This window comes from Mustela nivalis, assembly GCF_964662115.1.
Source record: "Mustela nivalis genome assembly, chromosome: 1".
Taxonomy (NCBI): domain Eukaryota; kingdom Metazoa; phylum Chordata; class Mammalia; order Carnivora; family Mustelidae; genus Mustela; species Mustela nivalis.
In genome coordinates this window covers 48,620,669-48,645,628 of record NC_139020.1, presented here as the reverse complement: position 1 = coordinate 48,645,628, position 24,960 = coordinate 48,620,669, and the positions used below count along the sequence as shown (strand labels likewise).

The window sequence follows — 24,960 nt, the reverse complement described above, 5'->3', positions numbered from 1 at the left end:
GAGCCTAACGTGGGGCTCAATCTCAGGACCCCAGGATGACTTGGGCCAAAGGCAGACGCTTAACAGAGTAAGTCACCCAAGTACCCTGAGAAAAAATGTTTAAAAGTTGGGAAAAGTGACTTTTTTTCCCCTCCAAGTGATCCTCTGAGAGTATAACTATACTGAAATCCTGTCTTGAGAAATTTGCTTATATAGTTATATATGTATGAATGTTTATACACAGTTAATATTCATACAGAGCACTACAGTAGTGTTAGAATATTCTGGGGGTTTTATATCCAACTGAGTATTATATTTATGGTGGAGAGACACTTTGTGACTGAGTTAAACCACTGCTCACGTCTTGGATTTTTTTTTTTAATTAACTTTTTCAAAAGAGCAGTTTTAGGTTCATAGCAAATTTGAGCAGAAAAGTAGAGTTCCCATACATTCTGTCCCCACAGATACACCTTTTCACTCTCAATATGCATCTTCCCTGGGGCACCTGGCTGGCTCCATCAGTAGAGCATAAAACTCTTGACCTGGGGGTTGCAAAGTTTGAGCCCCACGCTGGGTTTACAGATTACTTAAAAATCTTTAAATTAAAAAAAAAAATTGCATCTTCAGGGATGCCTGGGTGGCTCAGTTAAGTGTCTGCCTCTTGATTTTGGCTCAGGTCATGATATTAAGCCTTGTGTCGCATAATAATCTCTCTTCCTCTACCTCTTTCCCCACCTCTACCTCTCAAAAAAAGAAAGAAAAGTGTCTTCACTTAGATTTGCTTTAATCATTTGGTAATGTTTCGACATCTAATTAGTACTTATTATTCTTTCAATGTTACTTTGTTTGCATTACTGGATTTCAAGTGTTCTGCTTGTTTTGATTCTTTTTTCTTATAGTCAAGGCATATATATATATATGAAGTTTTTTATTGAGGCATGGTTATGTGGGTAAATTCACAGTTCTATTGATCTATCCTAAACTCAACTATGATTTAGTTATGGAATTCTGAAAGCAAGAAGCAGAAATAAACCAACTCCAGGTGTTTGACCAGCATGAAATCAGGACAGTACTAGGCTCCCAGTGAAATGCGACTTGTGGTGCATTTGGATGATATACCAATTAGTGAGAGGCGCAAAGTTCAGGTAACTTTTCCTGCAGTAAAGTTATAGTGGTTATCCTCTGTATTTTACATAGTACACAACAGTTCTTATTTTTTTTTTTAATATTAAGCAATGTGAATTCAATGGATACTGCAGATAAAGTACTCCGAGAGGATTTACCTTCAGGAAAAAAAAGATTTGGGGTAACACCACTCTTGGACTACATAAAAAAATGTACACAGCTATGAATTATTTCTGTGTCCATGTACAATAATTAAGTGGTTATCTACTGTGATGTGATGTGGGTCAAAGCTTTTAGTCTAAGCAAGTTCTCACATAGAAGCACCTGGGCTGCTCAGTGGGTTTGGCTCAGGTTGTGATCCCAGGGTCCTGGAATCAAGTCCCATGTTGGACTCCTTGCTCAGTGGGGAGCCTACTTCTCCCTCTGGCTGCCACTCCCCTAAGCTTGTGCTCTGACAAATATTTTTTTAAAAATAAAAGTTCTCACATATCTAATTCAGACATGCTAGAATGACAGCAAACCTAATTCACCTTATTTAGGGATGCCTCTACTCCCACCCCTTTCTCCAATGATTCAGGTAATGTAGGATCAATGTAGGAAATATGAAAAGAATAGGACAATGAAAAGAAGTAAATAAATAGATAAATAAATACAAACAAAAAGCAACAATTAGTACTAGCCAACAATGATTCCTGTGGGGGTGGAAGGGTACGTATTACCAGGGATTCGTCATGCAGTTGAATCAGGGATTCCCAAAATTTGTCTTCACTGTTGATGGTGGGCACCTTGGTATGCTGCTCCTCCAAGCAGCAGCCACACGTCCTCCTCAAAGATCTGAAATTTGGCCTCTGAGTCCCTCCTCTAAAATGTTAGATCTTTCCTTTTTCACTTACTCCCTATGCCCTAGGTGGTAGATGGTCCCAGCAGTTGCTACTTCTGCTACACCTGAAAGTTCTCACAGTAATCTTTATGCAGATCTTCCTTGACTGGGGATGGTGTTATATTCCCATAAATCCACTAGAGTTGGAAATAAAGTTAAGTCAAAAATGCATTTAATACACCTAACCTACTAAACACAAGAGCTTAGCTTGGCCTAACTTAGAGGTGCTCACAACTCCTACATTAGCCCACAGTTGGGCAAAACCATCTAACACAGAATCTACTGTATATGAAGTGTCTAATATCTTATGTAATTTATTGAATACTACACTGAAAGCAAAAAACAGAATGGTTGGGCACCTGGGTGGCTCGGAGGGTTGAGCCTCTGCCTTCGGCTCAGGTCATGGTCCTAGTGTCCTGGGATTGAGCCCTACATCAGGCTCTCTGCTCAGCAGGGAGCCTGCTTCTCCCTCTCTCTCTGCCTGCTGCTCTGCCTACTTGTGATCTCTGTCAAATAAACAAATAAAATCTTAAAAAAAAAAAAAAAAAGAATGGTTGTGTGTGTACAGAATAGTTTTAAGTGTATTGTTTACTCTTTAACTAATGGCTGACAGGTAGCTTGCTGCATACTGCCAGCCCAGGAAAAGATAAAAAAATTCAAAATTCAAAGTATGGTTTCTATTGAATGTGTGTGTGTGTGTAATATATATAATATACACATTTCTTAATATAATCTCTACACCCAACATGGGTCTCAGACTCATGACCCTGTGATGAGTCACATGCTCTTCTGACTAAGCCACTAGACAGGTGCCCCAAACGTGTTATCACTGTGCACCATCATGAAGCTGAAAAATTAGAAGTCAAACCATTGGTAAGGTGGGGACCGTCTGTATTAGTTTTCCCTTGTTGATATAATCCTGAAAAGGCCTTTGACAAAATCCAACACCCATACCTGATAAAAAGCACTTCAGAAAATAGGAACTGATGGATATTTTTAACATGCTAAAATATGTTTAGCCCTAAAGCCAGCATCTTATTTAATGGTAAAACACTGGAGACATTTTTACTGAGAACAAGAACAAGGCAAGAGTGCCTGTTATTTCTCTTATTCAACACTGAACTAGCAGTATTAAGGAATATAGTTAGGCAAGAAAATTTAATTAGAGGCACAAAAATTGGTAAAGAAGTAAACCCAATTCTATTTGCAGGTGGAATGATGATATACCTGAGAAATCCTAGAGAAACAATGATTAAACTCAATAAAAGTATTCAGTAAGATAGCAAGACAGAATTAACATACAGAAATTGCCTTCATATCCTAAAACAACCAGCACACAGTGACAGAGAAAACTTCATTCCAATAACAATAAAGTATTGAGGACTAAGCTTACAGTATGTCAAACCTATATGAGAAAAAAAACACCCCAGAAAGACACAAAGGCAAAATTTTCTTGATTATGATGGCTTATTATCACAAAGATATCAGTTAACTAAAGTTAGATCCTGATCTCGCAAATGCACAAGAATATACTCCAAATTAGTAGCGACTTACTTAATTTTTTTAAAAAAATGAAACAATACAAAAACACAAGAAAAACATGGGTAAATTCCTCTGTAATATCAGTATAGAGAAAGGCTTTCTAAATATTAACATAAAATAAAAAATTAATGGGTTTACTACATAAAATTGAAAGCTTTCTGCACTGCAAAAACATACACACACAAAAAACACAAAACAAAAAAACACTGAAATAAAAGCCAAAAGACAATTAATTGGGAAAACTGTAACATATCAAAGATAAAGAGTTAGTATATAAGGAATTCTTAAAATTTGAGAAAGGACCAAAAACCAATAATAAAATGGGAATGGACATCAACAGACTATTCATTAAGATATTCAGATGGCCCTTGGCCCTTAAATATAGAGGATACCATACCTCATTCATAGCTTGAGATACAAATCAAAACTAATTCGAAATACCATGTTTTACCTATCTGATTTGGCAAAAATTTTAAAGGATGACCTAAACATCCTGTTGGCATAGCTGTGAAATGAGGCACACTCTTTTTCTAGTGGGAAAACAAACTTGGTACAACCCTTTCAGAGAAGAATTTGGCAAAATCTAACAGAAATACATATACACTTATATTTTGATTCAGAAATCCTATTTCTGGGAATTTACCTGAAGGAAGATACCTCGCAACAGTATGAAAATACACATGTACAAGGTTATTCAATTATAGCATTGCAATGGCAAAATAATGGAAATGACCTAAATGCCCATACATAGAAGAATAATTGCATAAACTATAGTATATTCACACTACACAGCTGTTAAAAATGTTTTTGGAATGAAACCTCCATGAACTGTTGTATTTTCCAGGGTATACTGTAAAGTAGGAAAAAACCACCAAAATATAAGAGTTAACTATAACATGCTATGTATCATGGAAGAAAAAAAGGGGGGGGGGGGAGTAACCACTCATCTATTTATTCAAAAGAGACATTGTAAGGATAAAACAGAAACCAGAAACAGATTACCTATAGGGGATAGGTGCAAACAGGATAGAAAGGCTAGGAGAAAGAGAAAGAGCTAGGAAAGATAGGAAGAAAGAAACTACACACTTTTTGTATAGTTCCAACTTTTAGAACTATTTTAGTATTTTACATACAAAAAAACCCCATGAAAATTAGCACAGAATGGGCAGCATTCATTATGAAATACAAACAAAAACAAGTTAACTAATTTCATTACAAATGAGTAGCATAACCATACTGAAAGGGTAACAGAAAAGAAGCCACATTACTTTGTAAAACAGTATTTTGATTATGAACTTTAAGACTAAAAAAAAGGAACTATACACAAATACTGCACAGGTTGGTAGGCTGTTTTTTCATTGGTAAATGTATGGTTAGTAATTATGAAAGTACTTTATGTGTATTCTAGAAATTGGCAAATAAAAGTAAACATATTACAGTGGATTTCTTGGTATTGGGTAAGTTTCAAATACAGGAAGACTAGAATGAATTCTGGTGTTGGGTCTGGTAGGGGAAATAGCAATATGAATTAATGGAAATACATGTACATATAATATATACATACATATACACACATACATATTGATCTAGAAATAAATATAGATGTGTACATTACAGATACTTTCTAGCTCTGTTAAGCAGGCTAGAAACAATGGTACCTCAGTATCAATGAGCACATCTAGTACTGACTTTGATTTCTAAACACCACTGTTTCTAGAAGGAACCATGGATGCTTAGAGAAATCACTAATTCCAGGGCTGGAAAAGGGAAAAATCCAAGATAGGTGCAGTGTATATTTTGGTGCCAGAAATGAAGGAAGTATTAAAAGGACAGAGACATCAAAAAGACATGAGGGTCAACTGGAAGGGGTTTGTATGGGCAAGCCTGAGACATTCTTTACTACAAAATAAATAATGTAACCTAAAGAATAATATAAGGATACACAGGCCTATTATCAGTAAAATAAATAAAAAATGAAGAGGGGGCTTTCTCATAGCAGAATTTCAACTACTAAAAGCAGAAGAAATGTTGGGAATAGCAAACCATCACTTGGCAAATACTATACTAACAACTGTTTCAGGAAAAAAAAATGAATACCTGCCCTATTAGTGGCCAATAGTATGAGAAACAGGGTCCCAAGAATTTCCCAAGATACTTACTAATTACAAAGAAAACAGTAATTTGACAGTGGAGAAATCTGGCAGACAACACCTTAAGCAAGTGATCATTATTAACATTACTAGCAATAGAACAAATTAAATCATGCACTTGCTGCTACTCTGGGGACACATCAGTTCTGTGCTATTCTTGCCAAAAATTTATAAACTGAATTTAATCATGAGGAAATAGCAGGCAAACCCCCAACTGAGGATCTTTTACAATAATTGCCCTATCGTTTTAAAAAAATCTAACGTCATGAAAGACAAACACTGAAGTGTTCCAGATTAAAGGACTAAAGAGAGACAGGTAACAACTACACCATGTGGGATAATGAAGTGGATCTTTGACTACAAAGACAGTAATGGAGCAAATGGTGAAATGTGAAAAAAGTCTGCAGGACAAAATACAAAGTAATACAGCAAAGTATTATAATAATGTTAATTCCCTGATTGTGACAATTGTCCTATAGTTACTTAAGAATAACATTTGGAGAATATGAAAATACCTTGTAATACTTTCACAATATTTTCTAAGTCTGAATGAAGTTTAAAATTCAAAGAAGTACCTTCACATGACCAGGAAAGTAACTTCCCTCCACACTAAGTGAAGCTAACCTTGATTATGAGATCTAAGAAAAACATTTGAAAACCCACAGCCTTCATTTGTAATTATTGAAACTGGAATGAGTCTTAATTCTAAAATGTAGCTCAATTTGTTATTTACTAGGACCTGACCTACTGGGCAGCAGCCATATAAATTATTTCGAACACATGAAATGGAACCAATGGATGGTAGACACTACCTTCTAACCTAACACTTAAGGATTTTCAAAGATATGCCTTGGCAGGATTTTCTACAGCACAGGACAGAAACACTTTGGCAGTGAAGGAGAGGGAGGATGTGGATTAAGTCTTTTCCAACCCCAGATACTATAATGCTATAGAACTATGTGCTAAGTTAGGTAGACTCCAATAATACTAATTTTAAATTTCTCATTACTTTGGCCAACAATCTTCTTTTTTATTAAAAAACAAAAACAAAAACAAAAAAACAAAAAACCCAGCAACAATTACATGGAATAGAAAATAAGAACACTATTGAGTTTGACAAATTTATTGGTATTTTAGTAAAGACATTCATCTCAGTCGTTTCTCTCCCATCTTGACCTTAGGTTAATATTTCACTTGAGTCAAGAAAAGAGTAAGTAGGAGAGGGATGTTATTTTAACATAAGCAGTAAAATGGACAAAAGTGGAAAGTTTGCCTACATTAAAGCAAGTTAAATTCATGTATCTTGATATAATTAAATCATGTAAGAACTAATAGTTCTATATACATTTCCATTGTTTTACTTGGGGCTTACTCTAAACTTAAATGCAAATGAACAAAATGTTAGGAATATATATATACAGGCTGCTTCTCCGGAGTTATTACCTATTAAAAGAGCTCAGCAAGTAGTTACCACCAATAAAATAGTCTGAAGCTGCCTCCAAATTAAGCACTGCAGGAGTATTCAAAGAAATCATTATACTGTTTCTTTTATTTGTGACGAAGCTTTTAAAGATGTATTTAACGGTCACATTAAAAAATAATTTATACAAGAATTTAAAAAAAAAACCCTAGAATACATAGGTCTAACAACATATATGTGGTCAACGAATCCATAAGATATGTTTAAAGATGCATTTTCTTTCTTCGGTACCTAAAATGTGCTTTTGAGAGGCCACTGGTTAATATGTATACACTTCAAATAAACCATATTACTGTACTAAAATAATTCTTGCATTAGGTTCAAATCAAATTTGCTTTCACAAGTTAGTAACTTAAATTAAGCTTAAACAAAGTTATAGCAAGTGCATCTTTCTCATTTTCACCTTCATACAATGTTGTTTTTTTGGTGGTTCTACCTTTTAAAAATAAAAACAGCCAAATATTTAAGTATTATGTACATTTAAATTTTTGGTGGTGGTTTGTATTTTAAAAGAAACAGCTTCCTTACGATTTGCCTCAAGATCTGGTGGAAATGCTTACAGGAACTAGCTAGTAACAAAAACCAAGAGAAGCACATTCAAAATACTGATTTACTTTGGTAGCAAATGGTCTTTGAAGACTAAGGTAGACAAGACCCATTAAAGTGAAGTGGGCTATTTCCAATACTCAACAATTTACATAAAATTAAAAAAAATTTTTTGAAGAGCTAAGCATCTGTACCAACTGATAGCAATGCAATATCTAGTTTACAATGACTTGAAACAAAACAAATGCCCATTAGGGGGGAAAAAAGCCGTATTTTAATTTTATCTAACGTACTTTTTTCAGTCATAGGTCAGTAACATTTTCTTCCCAATACAATACTCCCTCTCTATAAGGCTGTTCCTGGGAGCCAGACACTTTAGGTTAATAAGGGAGTTAAGAGTAATTGCTTGCAGGTTAATAGACGATAACTTTTTGCGTTCCTCTTAATGTGCTAATAGTTGTGTCTAAAAAAATATGCAATTCTTAGAAAGGTACCATTTCTGATTTTTTATTATCTGTAACCTTTGGAAACTAATCACATGAAACTACAAAATTAGCAAATGTCTTGAAATCTGTATATAAAACATAAATTACCTCTAATTTCAAACTCTCATTTATTAGTGTACCACTCAATCTTTAAAAAAAAAAAAAAAAAAAAAAAAGGCGGCTCCAAAGATAGTCTTATACCATTCTTTAAAAAAGGAAACTGTTCCTTTTAACTTTACACCCACCCCCACACCCCAATTTCAACACATCATTTAATTGTCTTGGTCATGGACATTTCCAAGATGAGATTTTATATTTCGTTCCCAGAGCTTCTGGTTATCAGAAAAACCATGCTTTCCTTTATTGAAGGAGTTTGGTCCTGCTGATGTTGGTGTATCCCTGTGTTAAAAGATATGAAATTTATTTAAAAGTTACATAAAGCCTTTCGGGTCATGTTTTTAATTCATTCAAAACATATTTGTTTAGTACCTATTATGAACAGAGGCTGAGTATCAAAAGCCCCTAAAGATTTTTTTTTTTAATATCCTTTCTGTAAGACCCAGTCCTAAAATTTCAGATTCAGTAGGTCTGAGAAGACCAACTTGTTTAACACCTAAGGTGATTCTGACATATAGCTAAGGGTGGCAACCACAACAGTTTTTAAAACTGTTGCTTGAAACCCTTTAACAGGGTCATGAAATCAACTGATGGCTTGCCATCAGCATTTATAAAAAATGAAAATAGAAGAAAAACATGAAGACATATTAATAACACATAAAAAGGTTCACTGTCTGTAATAGATTTGTTTCAATTTTACCTCTTTGATATGTTTTCAAATATATAAACAAACAAACTGGGTTACAGTCAGATGTATTTCTTACTTTAGGTTCCAGTATGAAAGGAAAGTACGTAGACAGTCACTGGGACTGTTCCTATTTGAATCCTAGACCCCAAGTCTGAAATGGATGCTTGCATATGGACCTGGTTGTCTATGAGTTTATAATTTGGCAGAAATGGGGACAAACTATGAGTTGCTTTAAATCCAAACTTTCTGACTAGCCTCTAAGTTACCTATTTATGTATACAAAGAAAATAGACATTATGTTAACTTGATATTAATGTTATTTCCATGACAAAAGAACCATGGCGGAAAGTTAAAAATCAAAACACTTGTCTTATTTTGGTATTTGGCACCTTCATTACAAAAGGAAAAAAGGGCATGTACCATCAAGATTAAATGTAGAGAATAATATGACAGGTGAATGAGTGAAAGCCTTTTTTTTAATACTGAAAAATCTTAAATTTTAGATCAGAAACATTTCTCACATATGTCTGAAGAAAATAAAGATTATATGTATTTGAAAAGAAATATCCTTAGAATTATTGTTTTTCAATAAGGTATTCAATTTCCCTTTCCAGGACAGAAAATAAGATCACTGATAGCTCACAAAACAAAACTACTTTGTCCAACTATGCAAGAAAAGCCTAAACACTAAAGTTCATTTTAAAAAATCATTCTTAACAATTTTTATAAACAAATATATACCTTCCAATATTCTTCATCCTCATCTTTGCTTCTGGAGGCATTTCCTCTGGCTCACTCTGGAGGAGGAAAAAAAAAGATGATACATTACAGGTTTATTAAATTCACTTGATAACTAATAATACTGAATTTTGTATTGAAGTCTTCTAGCATTTTCCATACTATAAATTTTGGTAAAAGAAGAAAAGTATTTACCTTAACTACATTTTTAAAAGAAACACAGATCTTCAAGTGTGCTGACTCTGCATAAATAGACCTCCTAGAACTCAAACCACTTGTTTACTGTGCGGTATACATTTTGCTAAGTGCTTTAATATGCTCTCTTTTAAACCCTTAACAATCCTCAGGGCACTGGGTGGCTCAGCTCACTGAGCATTTGGGTCTTGATCTCAGGGTGGTGGAATCAAGCCCTGAGTTGGGTTCCTCACTGGGGGGTGGGGGTGTAGTTGGCTTGGGGATTCTCTTCCTCTGCCCCTCCCCTGACTCATGCATGTGCCAGCTCATTTGCACTCTCTAACAGATCTTTAAAAGAAAAACAAAAAAAACCCCTAATAATCCTACTAGGTAAGGATAATTATCATCATTTGCATTTTTAAAATTAAAATGAGATAAACAAGGGTAATTCGTCCAAAGTTAAAAAGCTAATAGCAATACAGCTGGATGCCAAAGCAAAGATTCTTGGGGCACCAGGGTGGCCCAAGTCATGATCTTGGGGTCCTGAGATGGAGCCGCCACCTTCCGCCACCTTCCCTGACCTGCCACCTTCCCCCATCCCCCATCTGGCTCCCAGCTCAGCAGGAAGCCTGCTTCTTCCTCTCATACTCCTCCTACTTGTGTTCCCTCTATCCCTGTCTGTCAAATAAATTAAAAAAAAAAAAAAAGAAAGAAAAGAAAGTGTTCCAAGCAAAGATTCTTAACAACTTTATGGTATTGCTCCTTCTTCTTCTTTTTTTTTTTTTTTAAAGATTTTATTTATCAGAGGGAGAGAGGGAGAGAGAAAGCACAGGCAGAAAGAATGGCAGGCAGAGGCAGAGGGAGAAGCAGGCTCCCCACTGAGCAAGGAGCCTGATGTGGGACTCGATCCCAGGACGCTGGGATCATGACCCGAGCCGAAGGCAGCTGCTTAACCAACTGAGCCACCCAGGCGTCCCGGTATTGCTCCTTCTAAAAATGTCTCTTTTACTAAAAAGTATCTTTAAAGGTCATTCTTTCCATACTTCTAAAGATGTTAAAAAGATACATAAGTTAAATTCATTTTAGGTCTATTTTTATGTATAAATTTTACTGGTGAGCTTCTTTTTATTTTTAAGTAGGCACCACGACTGACATGGGGCTTTAACTCATGACCCTGAGATCAAGAATTACATGCATGGTCTACCAACTGAGCCAGCCAGGAACCCCTAAATATTCTTTTTAAAAAGAGTATCCTTAAGATCTAGACTAAAGGAGCTTCTCCTGGTCAAATGTGAGACAATTTGGGCATTACTACCTATAGAATAAAGAATCCACAAACCTACACTTACATATATAAGGAAAAGCTCTTCCTTACAGGAAGAGACAATAAATGTGAAAGAGGTAAAACAATGAGAAAAATCATAATTTGGCAAACATTCATAATAACAGATTCTGCCAGGAATAATCAATGGATGCTAACACTCATGGGAGTGTTTAAAAAATTATGTATTTTCATGTATCCTTTCTTTTTCAAAGGACATTTTACAAAATAACTGACCTGAACTTTTCAAAAACGTTAATGCCATAAAACAGAAAGACCCAAGAATTGTCCAAACTAAAGGAGACTAAGAAGACCACAACTAAAAATATATTTTTAAATTTCAAAATTAATTAAATGGATGCCCTCATTGTCCAACATACTAATATATATTCAAGGTTACTTAACTGTGGTCTGCAGAAAAAGGAAAAACCAAGCACACATTCTTTTATCTAAGAGACAAGTTAAAGTTTATATCCTTCACCATCAATTTGTTAATTTCTCCATTTGCAGAATGGGAATAACTACATTACATGATTCACAGGAATATAGGGAAGATAAAGTTACGGGAAAAGATGTCCAAACTGTGAGGTGTTCAAAACTAGTACTATGATGCAGGAGCTTTTCCAGCCTCCCTTCTTTTGCATATGCTGTTCCCTTCTTCCTATAATGTCTGTCCCTCATACATTCTTTACATACCAAAAAAGAGCTACCTAGTCTCTTAAGAATATTAGAGATGACAGAAAACATTAAATACTATTAAATTTGTATTTTTCAAACTTTTTTTGAGGGGGTTGAAATATTCTTTTCCTCAATAAAATCTTATTTGGGTCCCTAAGTATAAAACAGATTAAAGAATAGCTACGAGTGAAAAAGAGGGCAGTAGACTAGAGTCATGCTTGTTAGGGATCACTTAACACCACAGGAGCTCCTGAGACATTTCCACAGAATCCCAGAACTCTGAGTAGTAGTTTAAAAATACATGATTTAAACTGAGTCTTCATTTTATAGCTGAAAAACTAAGGCTCCCAAAGGCGAAGTGACTTATTCATAGGTTTTCTACTGGTTAGTAACTAGACAAGACAGGAAAAGAATCCACGTCTTCCCATTGCCAGTCTAGTAGTCATGGTCTTTCCATGCTGTTGCATCTAGTTACTCAGATTCTCTTCCTTCCCTGAATTTCCATACCACTTTATGTCTTCAGATACTTTTGATTTTTATTTTGTACTATTTTATGCCCCGCTAGTCTGAATTCCTAGAGGAACATGTCTGATTTATCTTTATAATCTCACTGTGCCTACCATACAGAAATCACTCCAATGTGTAAAATGAGTAAGTCCAAAGAACACATTGATAACTACAGTAATTCTTTACCTGATTTGGGCTCCAATCATTCCATAGTCATCCTTGCCCAAACTTCTCCACAGAAATCTCCAGTCCAGTCAATTGCAGCTGCCATGTATTTACTGCTCTTAAAACTCTTAACTTATAAAAGTAGTCCTAGGTTTGTCACAACGCTGCCTAATGTTTTGGTATCCAACTCCTATTTCTTCTCTATATATTCTTCCCAATCACTTCAGTCTACAGTATGCTCCTCAGAATGTATTAATTCTTAACCATACTGCTTTTGGGAGCAATTGCTCATGTACCCTGTTAATACTTAACTGTTATACAATGGGGTCACATTTTAAGTGGGGATTAGTTTCTAAAGTCAGAAATCAAAGAGAAGAATCAGTCAAAATGATGCTTAACATTCCACATCATATGTTATTGATAAGCATAAGAGAGGGACACTGTGAGAGGCATAAGGAAACTAGGACTGCCTAAGGGAACAGCAGATGAGCAACTCATGCTCACTCTGGAACACCTGCTTATTGAACAGACTTCTAGCAGAATCACCTGCACTATTAGCTATTCTTCTTGGGGATACCAGAGAAAGCATTATAGCTGCCTTTTCAAAGCTGAATGCATGCATGATTTCACCACTGAAGACTCCAACTACAGAATTATTAAAGACAGCAGCATTAAATTTCTGGTTTTGGACCCTACATATGTCCTAGCACATATGTGTACCACTATTGTTCATAATAAGCATTTGTTTATTTCTCTTTTTTTTTTCTTTTTTGAAGTAGGCTCCACGCCCAGTGTGTGGCTCAAACTCATGAATTTAAGATCAAGACCTGAACCAAGATCAAGAGTCAGACACTTAACCAACTGAACCACCCAGAAGCCCTTGTTGATTTGATTCTTAACTTGACTGCTCCCAAAGGCAGTATTTTAAATAATCCTACAACAAAATAAAATCAATAGAAATATGCAGATTTTGTAGACATCACACACACAACTATTCAGAATTACAAAGAAAATTCACTAGTACCATTAATACAACCTATAATTAGCCACTAACATCTTCCTTGAAGAACTGGTTAAAGTAAAATAAAACTAGTTGTTGACTTACATCTTCATCTTCATTAAAAGCTGCTGCTACTGAAAGGGTTTTTGGAGCAAGTGTTGGAACAGTTTCTTTAGGCTTCTGAAGAAAAAACACATTAAGAAGTATCACATAATGTTAAAAAAACATATCATATAATGTTTTTATAGGCATGCTTAAAGATACAAATAACTTATTTTAAAAGACTTGATTTTATGTTTTCATAGAAACCTATAGTAAAGAACTCAGAAAAAACTTCAAAGAAATCCATTTTTTGTTTTTAAAAATCTGGTTATCAATGGGTAGCTTTATCTCTATTAATTATGTGTCCATTTATTTTCATCCTGTAAAACATTTTCTAGTCAGGATATAGAGTATCATTTAGCTAAGGGGTATCTGGAAAAGGTAAAAGAAAATGATTAGTAGTATTTTACCACAGTAACAAAAAATGAACTGCAGTGTGCCTTGAGAACATAAAAGACACCAAGACTCATCTCTCTACTGGTTAGCTTTCTGCCCTATAGCCTATAAACGTGGTTCTCTTCAATCTAACCTAAGTTTCTGAGTTCAGTTGTCCACATTATCTTCATCCTCTCATCATCCATTTTATCTTCAAACTACTGCAATCTGGTTTCCTCTCATTGCCCCACGGCTTCTCACCTAGAATTGGGTGACCTTGGTTCTATAGGGTCACCAATAACCAGTGCACCACTTTTGACTCTAATCACCAGCTACTTTTTTAAACACTCCTACCTTGACTTCTTTGACAATGCTTTTTAGAGGCTATTCTAATTCTCTGATCTTTTGATCCCTCTTTGTTTCCTCCTGATCCCCCCTTAAATGACAGGCACCCCAGATTCTATCCTTAGGGATTTTTCCTTTCCTTCTCTGTACTTCGCTAGTCAACTCCATTCACTCCCATAGTTTTAACTTCCAAATCCTATGTCTGCCCCAAATAGGATGCAACACGCCTCCTGGATAGCTCCACTTAGAACCCCAATGGGTACTTTAGTTTCCCAATGTTCTAAGTACCTAAGCCAGAAAACATTTTCCTCAACTTGCATTCAATTGTGAAGTCCTGTTGCTTAAATCTCTATCTGCATTCCCTCCCTCATCTCCCTCTGCATTCCCATCAACTACTGACACTTAAGGCCCCTTAGCATTACTTGTCTCAACTACTGTTAGAAATACCATCTCCCCACCTTCTGTGTTTCCTCCCTCTAATCCTCTATAATGCTACCAGAATGATTATCTCTAAAATGAAAATGTGTTGTTCCCATAGCTCTGATAGAACTTAAATAAAACAAAACTATATTATGTAAGTCCTTTATGATTCCGTTCTGTGGTCTTATTTGGGGGGCTTTCTACCCCTACATTTGGATACCACTTTCCAACTACAACTTCCTGAATGGCTTCACATCTAAACTGCTTTTGCACAAAACTCTTTTTATCTGAGATGCCCTTTGCCTCCTGTCTACAGTTAAACCTAACTCAAACATCACCTCATCAGTGAAAACTTCTCTGATCTACTGAAACAAAATGAAGCACTCTTTCTTCTAGAACACAAATGCTTTTTTATGTTTGCTTTTGAAGGAATAAAAATGTTAACTTGGAGATTATGCATAGAGACTCTAGAAATATCCTTTACTCTTTTAAATACATCTGGTGTTTGATGTACATACAACAGATGACACAAGTAAGTGCCTGTTGATCAACTGCCTTTTCATATCATAAAATCAAAAGCAATAGTTTCAACTATTTTTTCTATCTTAAAACTCACTTCCCCAAGATGACCCTGTTTATAATAAAGTTTACCTGATAAAAACAGGTTTTTGTTTTCCAAAGATTTAAAAGGTTTACTGAATAGGTTTTATCAACAAAATCCTCCTATCTAAAATGATCAACAATTACTAAATCATGTTAATGATTTAGAAAAAGTGGGGATTTGGGTATCTAATTTAGGGGTGTGCTGACCACAGAAAAACCTGTTATCAAAAGTAACATCCATATGAAGGTGTATATGAGAATACATGTTTAATGGCTATCAAAAAAATCCTACAAATATTTATGCAGTTGGTCTATGCAACTTCATTAAAAAAAAAAAAAACTGAACAGAAAGAATCACTCAAATAGGAAGAAAAGTCATGAAGTAATGAACTTAAAAGCTGCATATCTTTTGTCCAGAATCCATTTTTTAAAGAAAGGAAGAAAATAAAGGCAAAACAACATAGGGTGGGAGTAAGAGTTCTGAGAAATCAGAAGTGTAACTCAAACACACGGACTCTGGCGGAAACCTGATCCACATTATATCCTTAAGGTCTCTGAATGAAACATCAAACACACAAATAAAGCTATATGCATCTGGTAAATGAACATTAATTTTCACAGAACAGATATGAATAAACAATTCAAAAGCAATAATCTTAATAATTTCAGGATTATTTTCCTTATACAAGAATGTAACTATTTTCTAAAGCTAACAATAATACACTAAGCATTTTTTCTTAAAGATCTATGTGGTTGGAACATATGAAATTGTCACTTTTGTAGGTCAGAAATAGTCAAATCTAGAAACTTCATGTTTCAATCTAGCATTTCAAAACTTTCCAGATACTCCATGGTTAAAAATTATTAATAATTCAAGTTTTATATTTAAAACAAAGACTCAAAAGTTGATCCTAATAGGACAACATGGCTCAGTGTCCATTTGTAGCTCCAAAGTAATAGGATGTTCTTATTAAGTAACACCTCACTAGTACTGATTTCTACAGATATTTTTAATATTACCAGAATTGAAAGATAAGAAAAATAAATTCTTTCTGAAAATATTTTTCAGAGTTTTTGCTCAATTTGGAAAAATTCTAAGCTGTTACTTTCTAAATCATATATTGCTTATATAGTTACTCCTTCTCCTATTCCAAACCTTTTTAAAAAAAGTTTTCTGGAGTTATAATATAGCCACATCATTCTTGAATGCAGAGCTAGTAACTTCTTAAATACTTACATGTAAGTTCACGCACTAATGTACCTTTTTAGACTCAATTTTCCATAATCCCCTATAAGCAAGTTCCTGAAACAAATTTTTAAGTCCCATTTTGAACATCATACAGGTAAAATAACAACTCACACTTGATCCAAGTTTGATGGATATGGCTGAGGCTTTCTTTGTCGTCTGACTACCTATGGCAAATCCAAACTTGGAGATCTTTGTAGGTTTTGTTGGGAGGTCTGCAGCTTCTTCTTCAGCTGATCGCTTCTCAGCGCTGCGACTGGAACTTTCCCCTCCATTACTGGAAGAAACAGTCTTAGTTTTCACAGGTTTTTCTGCTTCTTCTTCAGGTCCTGGTGAAGTCGAAACAACTTACCAAGATGAGCTATTTTTACTGAGCAGATTGATGGGAGCAGCAACCTCAAAAATCATCGTTATAAGGAAGATACCTCTGCAGTTGTCACCTACTGACCCAACAGTCTCTTCCACTGTTTGTTAGAGTATACAGCAGGAACTGAGATTGTGTGGCAGTAGAAGAGGCTCCCATGAATTAACTAGCATAAAATACAGAGCAATTTAAAATTATAAACACAGAGTTCACAAAATCTAGGACCCTTCAACTAAACACTATTATAAAAGTTATATAATTAATCATTTGTGGGATTTTGCTTTTTAGAAATTAAGGTCTGTAAGTTCTTCTACACAAACTAGGTTGTGAGCAACTGGTCACATCACAGAATAATACATTTGATTAATAAATTCTGACATTCTTCAATTATGTACTACTAGTTATACAGAATACCTAGTTATGAATAGCTTATTACCAGAACTACAATGTTAATACAGCCTGGAGTAAGTTTCTTGAGTGATGTGCTCCTCATGTACCTCTCACACAATTTTTAGAGTTGAAAAGGAAACTGAAGGAAGACATCAAGTCATTCCCTTTTATGTGATTTAATTTTACTCTGAAACCTTAATTATCACCTATTTTAACAATCAGTTTTAGGTTTACACACTACTTTTTCTCAAGAAAGAAAGATGAACTCATTAAAATTTCAAATAAAGCCATATGTAAATTTGGAATACAAGATGGTTTTCAGTGATTTTGCTTGTATTTGTATTAATCAGTGACAAAATAAATTAGCATCTTGAGTATCTTTGGTCTTTTACACTAGAAAGCTATTTAAGAACATACTGAATGGTAACACAGAAATATGGTTGACTAAAAATTTTATTTTCTTTCCCCAATTCGCCCTATAGAATGTTTTCTGCTAAACAGTTTATTTATGAAGAGAAGATGCTCTAAGCAATAGCCCTGACAACAGTTAACAGGACAAACAACTAGAATGGGGGGGAAAGTGCAAAATCAAACACAAATAGATGGACAAGTAACAGATTAAAATATCCAGAAATGAGAGCTCTCAATCTATATAATTTTGAAATCATGAGGTCTCTAGAATAATAAGCACTTTGAACAGAACATCTAATTTTGTTTAGAGGAAAGATAACAGAACTCTTTATTCCCTTTGGAAGGGGGTGAAAGCTGTAATAAAATGTAGGGGAGGAATTAAGAAGGATTAGATGTTTGGGGATTTCCTTAGGAGACAAAGACAGCACTGGAATAGTTGCTGGAAGTGCCATTTACTTATTTAAATATGCAATTACAAAAGTACTTGAAGGATGTAAGATCAATATTTAATAGCTGAAATACAGAAATCAATTTAGAATTTCTAGGGGCACCAGGAAGGCTCAGTAGATTAAGTGTTTGCCTTAAGCTCAGGTCAAGATCTCAGGGTCCTGGGATCTAGTTGTACTGGGCTCCCCGCTCAGTGGGGAGTCTGCTTCTCCCTCTCCCTCTGACCCCCCATGGTCTCTCTCTCAAATAAACAAATAAAATCTTTAAAAAAGTTAATTTAGAATTTCTTAAAAAAAAAGACTGTATTATGACAACATTAGTGGTTTCAAAGCCTAAGTATAGAACTAAAAGCATTATTTTAAATTTTATTCTGCATTATATTTACAGTTTTAATCAAGTATGAGTTTTACTGTAGAACCTAAACAATGATAACTATTTCTTTGTGACTGACTAAAATTGAAAATGCAGTCTCTATATATGGGAACACATAAAAACATATAGAAAATGCACTGCATTTACATAAAGAAACAATCTATACACTAAGGAACAAGTTTTGGGCAAACACAAACTGTGAAAAACATCAAAACAAATGGCATAAAGAACATTCAGTCTTGACAGCAATATACTCTGTTCTCTGAACTGTGACCTAAGAGCTACACATAATTAGTCAAGATTTCCAGTTCTTTTAAAAAAAAAAAAAACAACAACAACAACCTATCTTTTCTTAATTCTAGGTCTCCTTTTACCCAGAAAATAATTCTGGAACAAAGAATCTAGAAAAACTAAAGCATAAATAATAAACAAAGTGAAGAACATTAATCTCATTATAATATTAATACCATTAAGAGTGACAACTGGCTGAGTTAGTATGTGATAATATATGGAACACAATACTATCTGCCCAATCACACGATGCTAAAGAGAAAATTTCTATAGACACTGCTGTAGAAAAGGCAGCATGAACAGGGAAGTTGGGAAAACTACCACTAATTAAGTAATCAACTGGAAGCAATTCAATTTTATTCACACCGCTTTCTTGTCACCTTAAGAGGCAATCTATTAAGACCACCCACATCTCAGGTCCATTCTGGAAATAGAACATACTATGTCTAACAGCTTATTTCTAAACATGACTAATTCCAGGGATGCCTGGGTGGCTCATTCAGTTAAGTGTCTCCCTGAGGCTCAGATCATGATCCTAGGTCCTGGAATTGAATCTTGCATGGGGCTCCTTGCTCAGTGGGGAGTCTGCTTCTCCCTCTGCCTGCCTCTTCTGCTTGTGCGCTCTTTCTCTCTGATAAATGAATAAAATCTTAAAAAATAATAGTAATAATAAATAAATAAACATGACTGATTGCAGATCCAGCAAATTATTTTTGGACATAGTAAATAACTAGCTATGTTCAACTCTAAAGAAGTTTGTTGGGGTTTTCTTTTTTTTTTTTTTAAGCCACTGTAAATACATAATAGCTTTGAAAATATCCACACTTCAGAGAAGAGATGAGGGGAAAAGGAGTGAAGAAAGAAGGTGGGTGTACTATTAGTACTCATTACTTAACCTTAAATGGCTCAATGTGTCAGATGGATTGGAGCTTTTATTTTACCTTTAGGTAATCATCCTCTAACAATTATGTAATAAAATACACAAAATACTTAGGAAATAAAGCAAATGGAGTAAGCAATGAAAATGGAAAAGTGTGACACCCAAATCTACGTTATCATCAATGTGACTGTTATTACAGATTCTACAAGTCTATATAGAGCTCATCAGAAAGTTATTTCAACCTAATGTGAACTTTGAAATAAGTCACTAAATATGAGCCTTAATTTCTAGGTACATTAGAGTGTTTTTATTTTTTTAAAGACTTTATTTATTTATTTGACAGAGAGAGAGACAGCGAGAGAGGGAACACAAGCAGCGGGGAGTGGGAGAGGGAGAAGCAGGCTTCCCCCCAAGCAGGGAGCCTGATGTGGGGCTCCATCTCAGAACCCTGGGATCATGACCTGGGCCAAAGGCAGACACTTAACTACTAAGCCACCCAGGCGCCCCTAAAGTGTTTTTCTTTAAATACAACATGTACTACACTTTAGCATTGGGGGCTTTTAATCAAGAACTGTTGTTTTCATTTAATGGGAATTATTTTATTTAATGGGATCTTTGTATTTTGGACCACGGAAAATAAAATTTTTACATGACCATGGATTAGCAATGTGAAAATTCTTAGCAACATGGCTTATATTTTAAAGAATGAGTAAATACGTGATCAGTTTTCTAAAAATAAGAGAATCAAAATTTATAGCAAAACATGCATAAAATTATATAAATGTACTAGATTCTTCATCAAGGAATATTTTAATAAAAGGGATTTTTATCTAGTTTGCATTCACTCTGAGCTAACAAAGTGTGTAGTTAATGTGAAATCAAATGACACATGGTACTAGCATTTTTTTTTCTATTCCACTGAGTAGCAGGAGAGGAAAGGTGGCCCTTGGAGGACAAAGTTACCTTACTTAAAAAAAAAAAAAAAGTACCTAATAAGAAAGTTTAAGTCCATAAGGATCTATCCTTCATAATCCATTTGTATTCAGCTTAATCCATTTGTATTCAGCTTAAATGAGAACATATTCAAGACCCTCTTAGTGGCTGGGATAATGTCACTTTCATTAAAGTAGTTCTCAGCTTAAAATAGCACAAGATGGTCATGATTTTGATATGGACAGTTTTCTAAGATCTCTGTTTCAATGAGCCACAAAAATGTAGCTGAAGAAAGAATAAAAATCTGCCCAAAGCCTTATCTTTAGCATTATCCTCTTCTTTAAGGTGAGAACAAGTTCAAGTACATAGCTTCTCTTACTGACATAAATTCATTCATAACTACTTACAAAAAGTTACACTCCCAACTTACTGGACTGTTCAACAGGAGCTAAAAATCAGCTCAGTAAGACAAACTTGAGAGTGTTTCAAAATAGTGCCAACTTGCCACAAAATTAGCAATTCAGCAAATCCACAGTATTACATGTTTTTATCTGACATTCAAAATCGATTTATATGCAACAGCACTATCTTCTTGTTAAGGCAGGCACATTGAAGGCATATTACGACAAAGTTATGAAAGGACTACTTATTTTAAATCACCACAAAGGATACCGTAATTTTTGATATCATCCAAGTTAACTTTATACTACCACCCCGCATACAAAAACATGCTACAATAGAAACATCAACAGTCACACTAGAGTTAACTACCCCTAACTGAAAGGGTGATGGATAAATTACACAGTCCAGTTATGCTGACACTTAAGGTACATTTTGGTAACACATTAAACACATCTTCAATACTCTCAAGACACTTAAAAAGCTATTCTACAAAGTTAAAAGATAGTCTGAAAGACAGTTAAGATTCTTTCCTTAGGTTACAGATCTTTGGTTTTCCTCACACTATTAGTTTTTTATCATTTTACTCAATAATACCTCAGATGATTTTGGGGGGGGACCCAACCCTAATGAGATAGTACTATACGGTTTAAATTGCTGTTTAATTAAGTAACTGAACGTTACGTTTTTCTCAGTTTTTGTTCCCAAGGCAATTCACATTAAACGTCACGTTAGTAACGTCCTAATAACTGCCTTCATATGCTATTAATCTTCGATATTTTCTCAAACTAAATAATTTCAGATATAAGATTTGAAGGAGTCAGAATAGAGAGTAATACTTAAAACGTTCTAAAAAGATATTATGATCACCTCGCACGTGTTAAGTGACTTGCCTTGTTCCGACAAGGCGGGGGGGGGGGGGCTGGAGAGATGCTTCTTTCCCCTCATGCACAAGGCCCAAATTTACGGGGGTGGAGGATACAGAATGAAGATAGCTGTAACCTGAGTTCGCATCGTAACAAAATGCAGGAAAAGTCGCACTAGCCTAGTAAGCCACCTAAATATCTGTCATGAGGTTAGCTAGCAATAATAGCCTAACTCAGAAAAAGCAGGCACTTTAAAGGCAGTCAAACCCTAACCCTAGACCCCGCAGTTTAAACAGGAGGGCAGGCAAAGGCATTCTTTTCCTCCATCTCGACTCAGGCCGTTACAGGGTCAGCATTCAGCTTGAAAATAAAAGGCCGAGGTCCACCTCCTCGGCGAAAAGGGAGAAGCCCAGTAACTCCCAGGTGTAACTGAGAAGCCAGCACCGTCGGAAACTCGGCCTGCGCCCAGTTCCTGCAGCCACTGCTCGGTGACTCCCACTGTGTGTGTGCGCGTGTGTGTTTTGTGTGCTGTGCGCCTCCGGTGTGGCGGTAGCGGCTCCTGCGCTGCCGCTCCCGGTCCCACCCCGAGTTCCGTCCCCCTTTCTGGTACCCATATGCCTTCTCCTCGGAAGCAGGGCCTCCGGTGGGGCCAGCAGGTGACGGACAGTGGCCGGCTCTCCCCCGGCAAGGAGGCGATGTGGGCCCGGATCTCAAAGGGCCGCGTCGGGCGTGCCCGGGTCTCGTCTGGGCCCAGCACCTGGCCGGGTGAGCACCAGATCCGCCCATTCTCGCCCCCTTCCTACACCCCCCACCCCGGGGACCTCAAAGAAAGGCCCAGAGTATCCCACGCAGCCCGCAACGCTGGGGTTGTGTTCACCTCCGGCGGCTCCAGCTCGCTGCGGTTTCTCAGGCTTCTCCTCTCCCGCCTTCCCGTCCGCCATTTTCCCCGCCGCGGCCTCCCCTGCAGCCACGCCAAGGACGTCACGGCCCCGCCCAGCAACCATTGAGTTTCGGAGCTAGCCAACGAGGCAGCAGCGTAGAGCGGCCTTGGAAAGTGGAAAGAGGCCATTTTGGAAACGGAAGTGGATGTGACATCATCTGCGAGTCGCCTTTGAACGAAGAGCGGGGAGGGTTGGACTGCGTGTTTATGGGGGACTGGTTAGAGCTAGAGCTTACTTAGGATTTATGGTCCAGAGAAGTGGGGGAGATATGGGGGGCACCACACTGCAAACGTTGATGGAATCTTGTAAGGTTTCTGTAGACCAGGGTGTGATTACAGCTAAAGCGAGCCGGCTTATTCATTCTGGTCTTTCTGGATCTCCTGTGTTTTCTTTAAAAAAAAAAAAAAAAAAAAAAAAGAGGGCTGGGAGGGCTCCTGGCTGGCTTAGAGGAGCGTAGGGCTGATCTCGGGGTCCTGAGTGCCAGCTCCATGTTGGGTGTAGAGAGGGCTTACATATATAAAACTTACGAAACAAAACAAAACACCTCAAAACACAACATTTATGGTGCGCCCTCTTAGGTTATCTTGCTTAATCCCAGCAACAGTCCAATGCAGAATCATCCTCTTTTTTAATTAGCTATGAGAATTGAGGCCAAAGAGAGTAATTTGTCTAAAGTCACGTAGCCAAATGGTTGTCTACTTTTTATGTAGGTCGTAATTGTTCTATCAAGTTAAACTGGGTGGCTCAGTCGCTGAGGTCATGATCCTAGGGTCTTAAAGCAAATCACACACCCAGCTCCTTGCTCAGTGGGGAACCTTCTTCTCCTACTTCCCCTGCTTGTGTGCTCGCTCGCTCTGACAAATAAATAAATGAAGTCCTTTTAAAGAGAGAAGTTACTTCATTTAGTTAAGATTAGAGGCATTTCCACCTTAGAAAACTTTAGTGAATCCCTAGGGTTTGCAGAATGAGGTCCCAGTGTTATATTGGGCCTTAGCCCAACTTTCTAGACTCATCTTCACTTTCTCCCTATATTTATACTACTCTCTTGCCATATGAGGTCAATTCCTTGCCTAGGGGCCTGGAGTTTCTGGGTTTGTCCTATATTAAAAGGTGAGTGTTAACAGAAATTAGTCTTAAGAAGAGACGCTTGGGTGGCTCAGTCAGTTAAACATGTGCCTTCAGCTTAGGTCATGATCTGGGGTTCCTGGGATCCAGCCCCTCATCAGGGTCCTCACTCAGCGGGGAGCCTGCTTCTCCCTCTGCCTGCTGCTCCCCCTGCCTAAGCTCTCTCTCTTGCTATCTCTGTAGAATAAAATCTTAAAAACACACACACACACACACACATTTTGAACATAGTCCAAATCAGCTAACTAGTTAATATTTACTTAGCATTTATGTGCCAGACTCCCTATTGTTTTCTATGAGTCAAGAACCACTTCTAATCTCCTTTTCACAGAGGAGGAAAACTGAAATATCAAGCGATTAAGCAATTTAGGCATCAGAGCCTATGGTGGAGCTGGAACCCAGGGAGTAGGGCTAGGACTTGGGAGATCAGTACGGTGGCCTAGAAGCCTTGTTTTCCTCACTCTATGTGCCAGTCATGCCAGGCAATCCTAAACCCTGTTCTTAAGTACTATGCTGTTTTATCTTCATTGTATTGCAAATGGCTCAAGTATTAGCACCTTGCCACTTAGTTCAGTCAAAGATTGAAATTCATTCATATCATACTTACCAATTCTAAGTTTACACATCACTTTGTCAAGGCCCTTCCTGATCGCACCCGAGTTTAGGTTAGGCATCCATTGTTTTTCCATTGCACTTCATACTTGCCTTATTATAGAGAGCATAATTTATACATTGAAAGCCAGGGCTTTAAAGTCAGACAAATCCTTTGAATTCTGAGACTACACTTAAAGGTTGAGTTTTGAGTAAATTTTCCTTATCTGTAAAAAAGGTACTATTAGGCAACTAAGTTATAAGTACTATAATAGTTTAGTATA

General features: G+C 36.4%; 1 protein-coding gene across 1 annotated transcript; it reads right to left on the bottom strand.

The window, feature by feature from the left end:
* Positions 1-6,783: 6,783 nt before the first annotated feature.
* On the bottom strand, positions 6,784-23,060 carry PCNP (PEST proteolytic signal containing nuclear protein). Its single transcript, XM_082696455.1, has 5 exons — positions 22,897-23,060; positions 16,781-16,995; positions 13,681-13,755; positions 9,734-9,789; positions 6,784-8,586 (listed from the first exon to the last, which is right to left on the bottom strand). Exons 1-5 carry the CDS (start codon positions 23,021-23,023, stop codon positions 8,460-8,462), a joined length of 600 nt encoding a protein of 199 aa, XP_082552581.1. The 5' UTR covers positions 23,024-23,060; the 3' UTR covers positions 6,784-8,459.
* Between the last annotated feature and the right edge of the window lie 1,900 nt (positions 23,061-24,960).

Coding starts and splice junctions, on each gene's coding strand:
- PCNP (XM_082696455.1), bottom strand. CDS start 23,023: ATGGTTGCTGGGCGGGGCCGTGACGTCCTTGGCGTGGCTGCAGGGGAG. Junction 16,996..22,896: donor GCGAGCTGGAGCCGCCGGAG/GTGAACACAACC, acceptor CGACTTCACCAG/GACCTGAAGAAGAAGCAGAA. Junction 8,587..9,733: donor AGGATGAAGAATATTGGAAG/GTATATATTTGT, acceptor CTTTTAACACAG/GGATACACCAACATCAGCAG.